Source organism: Hesperophylax consimilis, chromosome 4 (assembly GCF_061612785.1).
Source record: "Hesperophylax consimilis isolate HC1 chromosome 4, BYU_Hcon_1.0, whole genome shotgun sequence".
In the NCBI taxonomy this organism is placed as follows: domain Eukaryota; kingdom Metazoa; phylum Arthropoda; class Insecta; order Trichoptera; family Limnephilidae; genus Hesperophylax; species Hesperophylax consimilis.
The window spans coordinates 25,984,556-25,997,216 of NC_142839.1; the positions used below are offsets into that span (position 1 = coordinate 25,984,556).

General features: G+C 36.1%; 1 protein-coding gene across 5 annotated transcripts in view; it reads left to right on the forward strand.

Moving 5' to 3' along the window:
• LOC149424439 (uncharacterized) overlaps positions 1–12,661 on the forward strand; it is a 101,948-nt gene that overhangs the window by 85,139 nt on the left and 4,148 nt on the right. For 3 of the 5 annotated variants that reach the window (XM_089651559.1, XM_089651561.1, XM_089651560.1), the window contains exons 2-4: positions 6,048–7,142; positions 7,234–8,774; positions 9,112–9,316. In XM_089651559.1, coding sequence (XP_089507685.1) covers positions 6,057–7,142; positions 7,234–8,774; positions 9,112–9,316 — 2,832 coding nt within the window. In that variant the 5' untranslated portion in view covers positions 6,048–6,056. The remainder of the gene's footprint in view (positions 1–6,047; positions 7,143–7,233; positions 8,775–9,111; positions 9,317–12,661) is intronic. The other 2 variants (XM_089651563.1, XM_089651562.1) reach the window with 2 other exon arrangements.

Consider the following 12,661-nt stretch of genomic DNA (forward strand, 5'->3'; position numbering starts at 1 on the left):
TTTACCTCCTTCGTCGTACACGTCATTATTATGAGCGACACTACCTCCAGTGTCCCTGCATACAGCGTTTGTTATTAGTTATACATATTTACACTCAATAACAAATATACATAAAAAATTAAAACAATTTGAAATAATTTCCTCTCGTTATTGCCGGATCTACAGAGAAACAAAAGTTAAATGTTTATAATTAAATTTATTACACATTTCTAAACTAATGATAATATAAATATAACAACACGATATATGTGTTTTTCTGATGATTACGATAATTTGTTTAAAAGTTGAAACGGACGTTTTGTAGACTTTTCAAATGTAAAAAAATAATGGCGCTATTTGGCCATTATGACAATGTTACATGTGAACTTCTGAAACGCCTCAAACTAAAATTAACAAACCAGTGGACCTAACTACATATTGTTATAATAAATAATAATAATTGCTAGATGTTCAAATCTCCCGGAAAGCCAGGGTAAAATGTAACAACATTCACAAAGGAGTGCTGCTTGCACGCCTCTTGAAATACAAGTTCTCCGCGACCCTCTGCGCTCCGGAGCAAAATAACAAATTGTTACGCCATGCGCCACCCCCTCCGAGCTACCCTTACCCCACCTTTCTACCCATGTACCATGTACCTTTACACGTGATCTCTCCTTTGAATCCCGCGTCCTCGCCGTGAGAAATTCTGCGTAATAATAATACTATGACGTTACTATCACTCTATAGGTGTTGGTGCGCTATTCCTCGCCGCGTCATACATTCGTAATGTCGGATCGAATCTTTAGAAACTTATATCATATAACAAGATGGTACCTAATCGATTCCCATGGTACTTACCTTAAAACAAACGATTTCTGTTGATCCGGATGCTGCGTAGGAGGTGCATAAAATCTAATCGATATTTTGTAACTAATAAAAACCTTCCTTAATTAATTAATTGTTTGGTGGTGTTTATAAAAATACGTTTCTACTATTTCAGTAGTGCATCAGCAGGTGCCTATATAATAACTACTGGATTAGTTTACTGGCGCTTTATCACTGCCTAGAGAGGGCGTCGAGCGGGTACCGCCTGTGAGAGCATCGACATTGTGGACTGACATTATTTGCATAAATTATCTTGTTAAAAGTCATCCAAGTATGGAAGATGTCAGCATGACGATTGCACGAGTTTTACGATCCAAGTTTAACACGTGTCGTATTTTAATTTTTCAGCTTATACCTACAGATGGATTACTGGCGCATAGATAATAAGTAGGTGTGATTAGGCAATGTGACGCTGTCATTATCTCGTGTTGTGTCCTTGTGCTTTGTGTCTTGTGTCACTGCGCGCTGCGCGGCAATCATCTGCCGGCGGTGTCTGAAGTCTGTCTCCCTGCAGAGAGCTGCGACACAAAGGAAAGCAGAGCAGACCATGTTAGTGTGAATGGTCTGTGGCTCGCTTGCTTGCGATAGTCAGCAGCTGCCGCGGGTAGGTACTCCCTCACATGCAGGATGGCTGCTACACGGTACACGGATAATACCCACACTCGCGCGGCTCACACACACGCGCGCCGGTGGCCGGGCGGACCCTAGCAACGGCCTCTTCCTCTGCTGTAGCTGTAGACCTGATATTGATTGCTTGGAGCGACCGCGGAGGGTCGCTGTCCCCCGCCCGCCGCTGCGTGCGGCTCCTGCCTCCCTGCTCCCTGCTCCCGGCTCCCTGCTCGCTGCTCCCGGCTCCCGACTCCCTGCACGGGTTGCAGTTTTGGCAACGCAAGAGATGCGATGCGGAGAAGAACGAGGCCGATATCGATTCGTGCGATACGATTATAGGGCTCTACTCTGCTGTGTAGCGAGTAGCTACTAGCCACGGCCGTCGGTGATGAGCCCAACACACGCTGTCAATGCTGGAATTCTTTTATCCACGTCTTGTTTGAAAAAGGGTCCGGCCATAATCTACGTAGGTACCTATCCACAATGTAACATTATAATTTCTGCGGGCATTCGGCCGTACACGTCGTTGTTATAGTTTGGGTGACATAAAATGTTAAATGTTTGAAGGCGTTATCATTATGCTTTGTTGTTTCGGGGAGAATCACGCAGGCATGACTTAGAATGATAGTTTGTGCTCTATTTTTTAGTTCTCCTCTAAAATGAAAACGTAACACGCGAATAGTGGGAATGTTTTTCCGCAAGTACAAACCAAATATTTTCTAGGTTGCGTTTTTTTTCTTCCTAAATATCTTTAGATCGTTCTGGGCAAGGTAATTATTATTTTAACGAAAAAAACATAGATAATTAAGCAATCTTGGATAACTATGCTTCTTTCGCGAAAACACGATAAAACTACACCTTTAGGTAATATTAATATTGCTTTTTTTCGCAATAACTCTGATCTCAGCGTTTCCGACCTCCCTCTCACCCTCTCCCTCTACATTTCTACATGATGACAGTATTGTGGGTTCTGACTAGCAACGTCTAGGTCTAGGTCAGTCTAGGTACAAACATTATTTGGATAAAACCACCCGTGCAAGATTCGAGTAAAATGTATACAAATAATGTAAACCTCAAATATGCAAACGCTGACTGTTCTCTCTTCTTACCACACTTATGTTTAATGGATTGTGGGCGGTTTAATAATAATGATTCGTATTGATAAGTATTATGCAGCTCTGTCATGAAAGATTTCACGTTTCTTGTGGTTTGCAGGTAGGTATGTAATAATAATTATTGTAAATCAGGTTCGCAACCCGCACCTGCGAAAGATTGAGCGCTTAAATTAAAAAAAACTTTTTTTTCCTCGATGCACGATTTTTGCCATTCTGAATTAGTTTGGAATAGTTTTGTTTGCAAACCCGTTAAATTACCTACCTACAACTAAAAATATTAGCATCAGGATGACGAAAATTGCAGAGCGTAAATAAACCCATATTGTCAATAAGGCTTCAGGAAAAGCCTTGTCGATGGGTAGGCAACCTTCCCTATTCGTATCATTGGGGTCTAAATGCTTATGGCATCTTTTTCTATCTTATCTACATACAAAGTGGGGCAAAAGTAATGTCATAATGAGAATGTGCCATAATTTTTGCAAATGGCGTCAAATGTCATTGTGTTTTGACATTTATGTTGTAGAGAGATGGGGAATTAGTTGAAAACAAGCTATGAATTATGAATAACGCGGAATTATTGTTACTGGTTATTTGAATTTCAATTTCAGATCTGTTGTTTTAACGCAGTGTGAATTTCGTCGTCGTTTTCCTCGTCGTCCTGCATCATGTGAAGGGTCTGGCCGAGCGTCTCTTGCAAACCTTCAAATAAACTTTCTGTGAAAACAGAGCCCATTTTTTTATTTTTTAACAAAATGGCAGCCAATTTACATTATGATATTACTTTTAATTTTACCCCACCTGCGTCAAACAACAGATCAAATAAGTAGTAATTAATTACTATATTATATTATAGTAGCTATAATTCCGCGTTCTTCGGGTGTGTATCGCTCCATTGCTTATTGTCATCTTGTTGACAACTAATAATTATCTATCTGTCTACAACATAAATGTCAAAGCACAATGACATTTAACGCCATTTGCAAAAAATATGGCACATTCTCATTATGACATTACTTTTGCCCCAAATTGTATATTTCTATCCATTCCCAAAAATGTATCGCTAATCGCTATTGCTGCCAATAGTGAGCAATTTATTTACGACAATGACTGTTGTCATTGAGTAGACAAAGTCGTCAGGAGTTTTTTCACCTTAAATGTGAACAAGGCATGAAATGAAGGGATTTTATTTTTTTGAGCTTGACACGTCAGTTCGCGTCAGTTCAAATAAACGAATCGGCAGGTAGTAGACGTCAATGCAATGGTCATTGCATCATTGTCGCACAGATTTGCGTTTATTTACCTACTATTTAATTCTCTGAATTGTTATCTAATTAACACTCGATAGAAGCACCGAAATTATCCATTATTTTTTTAGTAAAAACTTTATAAAAGGTGGATCGCCAAATAACTAAATTACTGCATGCTTCATGCACGTTCATACATCGCTACAAAATTGCCACAATTTATTATGTTGAATAATATAGATTGGTTGGGAGGTTAGATAAGCTAGACGAACTCTACATTGAAACGATTTAGTTTGTGGGCAAATAATACCCGGCAAGCACTAATGCATAATATTCAGAGATGTGCTTTATTTCAAATAAATCCATTTCGAATGGAAATGCAAAATGGGTATTTTCCATTTTGCATTTTAAATGCTTTTCTAAAAACCATTTTGCATATTAAATGCTTTTCTCAATGCATTTTCCATTTTAAATGCTTTTTTGCAACATTCTTCCTACTATCTCCACTCATTTTTTTTTCATAATCCCCAAATCAGTCTGTCCTCAACCTCGCTATGAGAGATAATTTACATTTGTCAAGTTGCTCCCTGGTAGGAGCCCTGGCAATTGAGTGATACCATTACAAAAAATACTGAACATGGGGCCATGACGCTGTGATATTAAATGTTAGATAGCATTATATTTCTTTTTAATTATTATTATTTATGTTTTTTTTTCTTTTACTACTACCATCTCCGCCTAATAACAACTAAACCTTGTTTACGCATGCTGTGAACATTTTTAATTGGGGTGTTAATATCTGTTCACATTCCCACGCAAATAATATAAATGTAATAATTGTTAACACTCTGTAAATGTTTCAAACAATAAATAAAATAAAATAGCAGTTTTTATGTTTTTACGTTGGCAACATTAGTCCCGCGCAAATTTTTTCTGGTTTCATAATCTGTAGTCATGGTGTTTTTGGATTTACCATCATTTAATATGTTTGTTCTACATTGATGTCCCTTATTAAATGACAAAATTGTTTAAAAATTCTATAATTATTTTAATTGTTTGACCTGAGAAACCATTTTGCATTTTCAATGCATTTTGAAAATAGGTATTTTGCATTTTGCATTTGAAATGCTTTTCTAAAACCCATTTTGCATTTTGCATTTTCAAATGGAAAAGTTTTGACCCATTTCCATTTTGCATTTCAAATGGTTTTGGGTACCCATTTTGCACATCTCTGATAATATTACTAATTACTGCACCCCGCCACGCGTTGCTGTGACTCAATTTGTCTGTGCAGATAGATAAACAATAATGCGTTTTGCTTTTACGTCCAACAGCGACGATGGAGCTGTTTTTTTTAAAGCACCTTTCACAGGTGACATCTATTTAACATAGGTACACATTAAAAAACACAACTAAATTAAACACACGCGTATTCGAATGAAACGTCGTGTCAAGGCAATCGGTGAAGAACTAAATAATGCCTGTTTTTCCCTTTATTGATATTTATTATCAGTCTATACTCATCTCCACTGTATTTAGATGTTCCTAATTATCATTAATCATCTCCACTGTATTTAGATGTTCCTAATTATCATGAATCATCACCACTGTATTTAGATGTTCCTATTTTTCTTATAATTAGTGTAACTCGCTCACCAAGCACAAGAACCAGTTTCTTCATTGGTGAGATTGCGAACATAAATATATTTTGTAACCATATGTACTTATATAACATCCTGTACCCACTTATATATTTAAAAAAAAAAAAAAAACTTTCGGAGAGTTAGGACTTGAACAGAACTAATAGAACCTTCACAGAACTTTAAAATCAACATTGAAATTTGATGAATTGTTCAAATTCTGTGAAACAACCCGTCCTAAACCTCTGAAAGTTCTTCACTGATGGCCTTGAAATTTTGACACGACGCACTTTGCAAAAAACTTTTGAAACAACCTATCCTTAAGATTTTGAACAAACGAACTTTTACATCTTTATTTTTATACATATATAGAGATATATATAGATTAAAACCATTTCTTATCTCAACGAATCGATCACAGCAGTGAAGCGAAATTTATGGATGTTTTTGTTTGTGGTAATATCAACAAATTTCGATAACTATTCAACCCAGCTATTATATCTATAGAAGTTTAAAAAAAAAATTATACCACTATCAGCACCAAGTTACAATAACATTATTTTTCTTTTTTGCAGTTTTAAATAATGGCCTCCCCTTCTATGGTTCAACGATCGGGTGACACACTGATAGTGAGGAGTGTTGTGAGTGGAGACCGACTATTCATGGACATCAGCCAGACTCCTCTGCTCAGTGCCGCACTCGCAATACAAGGGACCATACCAGCCCCCGTGCTCACCCTGCCCCTGCAGCCCCTCCAGCCCCTAGCTGCGCCCGTCTTCACACAAGTGGAGGAAGGTTCTCCGCCCTTATCTGATGGGGATCTCCCTCAGTGTAAAATTAAGAGAAACTATAACTGTGTTCATTGCAATTACTTTACACAAAATCCCAGACATTTTCTAACTCATTTGCGTGACGTTCATGACGAAAAAGTAAAAATTTACGACTGCCCTCATTGTTTGTACGCTTCCAAACACTTTCAAAAACTTTTGAGGCATATGAAAATGGTTCATGGTACTTCCAAAGGAGTGGAGCCTCCTGCCAGCAACAAACGCAAAGTCCGGGAACCCACCCCAGAACCGGGGCCCAGACCCGTTCTGTCGGAGGAGTTGGATATGGATGAGTTGATAGAAAAGGAAGAACCTCCCGTCCCCCCCCCTGAACCCATTATCATCCATCCGGTGAAATCTACCCGTGGTAACCTAAAGTGTTCCCTGTGTCCTTTCACCACCAACGTAGCAAGTCTCTTGGCCAAGCATGAGCGCAAAGAACATATTAAAACAAAGTTTTTTCCTTGTGGCAAGTGTAATTATGTGACCCATATAAAAGCACGATTTACGAAACATGTTAAATATCATTCCATGCCCATGATAAAGTGTGAAGTGTGTGATTTCCGTACTCCGTACAAGTGGAACCTGGACCGCCATATGAAGAATCACGGCGGAACCGGTGCCTTCTGTTGCTCCGTGTGCAACTTCACAGCCGACATCAAGCAGAGCCTTACGGTGCACGAGATGAACCATCACGTGCCACCAGCCGGGCAGCCCATTGCCGGGATGGGCACTGGACGGCGCCGCAACAAGGTTGGTGGCAGCGACGTGCTCAACGCTCAGAGTGGTCAGTCCGCTGGCCGCGCCCCTGATCATGACACTAGCACCGGGGACTCCATCCAGGTTAGTGCTACTTTCATTTACAATTCATTCAGACTACTATTCTACTTTCAATTATTTATTACTCATGTCTTTTTGTATGTTTATTTTACAGAGTGAATTCACAGACATGGCAATGATGACGGATAACAGCAATGACAGACAGAGTTCCAGCAGTAAAGCTGATGGACAGGAGATGGACACTAATGTTGATTCTCTTCAGGATGCCAATGAGTTCATAAACTACGATATGTTTCCCAAAGCCAACTTATCCATCAAGCCTAGCCTTTGTGAAGAACTTAATTTGAAGGCTCAATTAAAAAAGGTTCCCCGTCCCATTCCCAACCTAATTCCACTTCATTTACAAACGGGTAATCAGCCACAGAAGACTTGTCAGTCCACGAGCGTGCCGTTAAATTTGACAACAATTCAAAAAAGTTTTTCTGTCAAATCCTCGGATGATGTGAAGTACATCTCATCGGCAAATGTGTCTGATCATTATGATGACAGCAATGATCAGGGTTGTGACAATGTGTCTATGAGAGGCAGCGATGAATCCTCCCAACAATCCATTCAAGTTTCCACGCAAACTATCTTCAAGAAGAAGAATGCTTCATTTTTTGATAAATTGAAAGAAAAACTATTGACAACTTCCGCAGAAAGTGGTGACTTGTCCTGTAAAGATTGCGGTCATTTATCTAAATGCCTCTCGGAACATTCCGTTCACGAGAAGATTTGCAGCAATGCCGAGGCCAAAAGCTCCAACAACTTTGCAACAGCCGGATCAGGGTCCACCAGGTGCCAATATTGTAGACATAGATGCAAATCCAGTTTAGACTTGGTCATACATATACAATCTTGTTCATTGGCAGGAAAAGATAGCGAATCTGCAGATGACAAATTTAAAACTGACAAAATAGAAATGCCCATTAGACCTGAGTCAGAAGACGAGGCTTCTGTTGATGATCCACAGGTCCGACATCCCATGGAAAATGTCGTTTTTGTTTGGAACAAAATGTTGCATCAAGGTAATTCCTCAACATTTGACAACAGTCACAATGAAAATCCTTCCGACATGACAATGGAAGAAACTTTAAGTAAAGGAAATCTTACATCTACCCCAAACAATAATGACCAGACAGGCGGAGGAAAAAAAGTATTCAAGTGTCCTCACTGTTCATTCTGGGCTTCCACAGCATCTCGGTTTCATGTTCACATTGTTGGTCATTTAAATAAGAAACCGTTTGAATGTTCGCTTTGTGCTTATCGATCCAACTGGCGATGGGATATAACTAAACACATTAGACTGAAATCTGTGCGTGACCCAGATCACTCCAAAGCAAGAGTGCTAATGACAGATGAAACCGGACGAAGAAACTATAGTAAATATAATAAATACCTTACGTTAATGCAGTCCGCTATGGCAGAGCCGTCTGATTCACTAAGCCGAAAAGGAAGCCACCACGAATCAGACAGGAGTCAATTATTAGACCAGCCTGACAATACTCTTGAACAACAATATGATGCTAATTTTGCAGAGAATTCTATTCTAGATGAGCCGTTGCCTCTACAAGACACTTTGAATAGCGAAGAAGAACGTCTTGAATGCAAAAAGACAAAGAAGACCATGTGGAAGTGCAAGAAATGTGCATACAGGTAAAAAAAAACTTTTCTTTTTAAAAAATGTCTCATCAATTGTGGGTGTTTATGATTATTAATAAATAAGAAGCATGAACAATGATCTGCAAATCATCACTTATTAACCAATGATTTTATTAATAAAATACATGGGGATACATACCACAAAAATTCATTAGTTTGAATAATTTATCTATTTGAGGTGATTTTTCACAAAAACAGTACCGTACAAGTTATCCAATTATTATTATTTTTATAACTAGCTCAAATGTGAACATGACAAATCTCAGGGGATATTATATTATTTATAACATGTGTAATGTTGTAGCTTTAGAATGATCTATTTTATGACTAGGAATACCAGTAAAGATGCTCTCCTCCTGCATGTCCGGAAACATTCAAAATACAGCCATTTGCCCGAAGAACTGAAAGAACAAGATAGAATTCGACAAGAAGCTACGGAGAACACTATGACCAATGCGAACGGAGAAATTATTGGGAGTTTGTCTTACCGCTGTGGTCATTGTTACCAGGTATCCAATTGGAAGCATGTTATTCAGGTATCTATTGTCATATTACTAACCCAATAATTATATAAATCGTTGGCAGAATGGCAGATTAATATTTTTATATTAATATCAACAACAACAAAATGCAATTTCTAAAGGAGAACTCATTAAAAAAAGAACAATCAGATTAGCATCCATCTTGTTTTTTACTCCTTGACCAGTCTGCCTCTGATTTCAACAAACTAATGGTGTGGAAACAAAACCAGTAAAAATACTAGTTATTATGGTTAATTATTTATTGGTATCTTAATCCTTTGTATAGATCCTTCCGTTGGGCTTATAATTTTAAGCACTCTTAAATATTGAAATTTGCAGTTGGTACCTACGGTCAGATTACGTGGAATTATTTTTATTCTGTTTATTATTGTAATGTTGGGTCATACAAACAGAAGGAGATGTGACGAAAGACATGCTGTGGTTGAGAGATTATATAAATCAAATACCCTAAATACCCTTAATAATACCTGAAACTTCAGACATTTTCCATATAATCTGATGGCAACATGCCAGACTAACGCCATGAAGTTGTGCACCTTGGTTTTCTCTCATAAATTTTTATGGATTTTATGTGAAATATATTCTTTATTTTACGTTAATAAATTATAGAAATCAAACAACAACAAAAATTCGATAACCCACATACTGCTTTTTTTGATTATACATAAAAAAATATGAAAGCGGCTATTAACTCTGTCTTTGATGGTTCAGAAAGGTAATAAAATACTTACATAATTGTGAGAAATTAAAAAAAAATAATAATTAAATGTGAAAATGTATTATATATCAGCGTATATAATACATTCAATAATAAATTCAGAACATCAACATTGACGATCATACATAACTTCAACATGAACACAAAATGCTACATGGAACTCAATTAACACTGAATTTACCTTAATTATTTTATAATTATATTTTTATGGTATAATCCACTTTTATGTAATCAATAAGATTTTGTTTGCTAGGATTTAAAAAACTCATATTATGTATCACCAACTAGCTTGAATAACGACTTGGCGTGTTTCTGTTTTTTGTAATTATTACATCCGTAAACTACACATACCAACACATATTGGGACATTTTAATATTTTTTTTTATCAATATTGATCAAAATACAAATTAGAAATCGCAAAACACCGCCACCAAGTAATAAATAAATTCAAATTGTTTTCATTAAAAGGAATGTCAAAGTCAATATTCTGAACTAGCAGCCAGAGTTGTTGATATTGCCACTATTTCACTGGAGTTGGGCGTATTATTAATATTATAGGGTATTTGTATAAATGTTAGGTGTCATATTTTTGACAATTGTATAGTCATAACGACACAACTTTCACACTATGCACTAACTTTGAATTTATGTCATTAAAATGCAACCAATAATGAGTATAATTTTATTGAGAAAATATCAGCCAGTGTTGAGAAAATTATGAATGGAGAATATTATGTATCAATATTATCACTTATACAAATTATATTTTTTTACTTCTCGATTTTGTCAGTAATTTTCATTGTTTTTCATTCACTTAACTTGTATGTTTGAACTTATATTCACAGAAGGAAACTTTAGTAACCAATTTTTTTTATTTCCATAAATAATTGTAAATAATTAGACCAAAATTGTTGGACTTTCATATGTATAAAAAATCTGATGCATAATCTTTGTGTTGGGTTCCCACCCGGGCATCATGAGTTCAATGAGTAACTGCAGCCCATATTTTTATTAATCAATATTGACCCAGTAACTAATATACCTGTATATTTTTTTATTGTTAGTTAGTTTCAATAGTTAAAATAATTTTGAAAGTAAAAATTTTTTGGGTCCCCCGAAATTGCATCAAATCTATGGACGTGACCAGTGACATCACCAGTCTCAAAAAGCCTATTTTTTTTTCAACCTTCGTTGTATTTTGTATCAGAGTTGAGATGTTTTTTATTCTTACGATTACCTGCTTTTAACATCAAAGAACAACTAGGTAAAATTTTAGCATCTCGTCAATAACGTATTGAATCAAACTCCAAAAATGCATCCATGACCGCACCTGATAAACCTGCATTAAATCATTTTTATCGGTTCATATGTGAATGTGGACCAGAGTTACTAATGCATGTATTATAAAATACTCACAGGAGATGAAGATATTTTCAAATTCCCCACAAGTTCCTTTGCTTCCAAAATAAAATAAAATTCTATTGAAATTAGCTTTTATTTATTATCTGGTCATTTTCGGATTTTCTCTTCCGTTTAGACTTTAAAAATATACTTTTTTTGAAAATTTGCTGCGAATGAAAACAAAATATAGTGCGTTCCCACAATTATTGTAAATATTGTTCTTTGATTTGGTTGGATAATCAAGAAATGTCCAGATTCCCCGCAATTTCCTCACAAAAAAGTTCTCAGTGCAAAAAAGTAAATTCTTGGAAATCTTAGAAATTCCCTTCAATTTGGGGAATTCTCCACAAATTGATAATCCTGATGTGAATGTGTAGACCATTTTACTCATGTAGACTGGTTGTGATGAATAAGCTCATTCAGTTGTACCAACCCAACGGTGTGTTTTAGTGAGATTGTGTTTTATTAGTTTTTAAATGACGATTTATAAATTCTACGTATAATAATATATAATAAAATTTATATATTCAGAATCAACATTTGTTGATCTATATAAATATATATATTTTTTAAACCATAATATTTATCACTGGAGTTCTTTATTCCTCAACTGGCTCTAAGGCAATGAAAATGACGCTAGTAAATATTAAAATATTTTCAGGTTCTTGAAGGATGTTATTTCTCCATGGTCAGGTTATTTGTAACCTGGGAATGTTTGTCTTTCTTTAAAAATATATTTATAAAATAGTTTTAGAATCAGTTTTAAAAAATAGAATGTTTATAGATAAATCAAGATAAACAAGAAACTAATAACACAACTTGAGTAGAACTTTCAACTACTTTTAAAATTTGATGAATTGTTCAAATTCTATGAAACAACCTGTCCTAAAAGAAAGTAGTTCTTCATCACCGTTAGATATGTAGTACCTACCCATTTTTACATATTCACCCATTAACAGCTTACTAATAACTACTAACAGGGGATTATTTATCGTAAAGTTGAAATAGTTTAATAGTAAATTAGCCAAATATTATTAGTAGAATAGAAAAATGGAATACTTATGGTGTAGACTTGTTGAATAGTTTGGTGTTCATATTAAAGGTAGTGACAGACTACGCTATATACTTCAAAGCTTTTGCGTGGCCTATACAGATTATATGTTGAGGTGTCTCGCTACGCTATAACCTTCCTCAGGAGAGGGGGGTCAGATCAACTGGG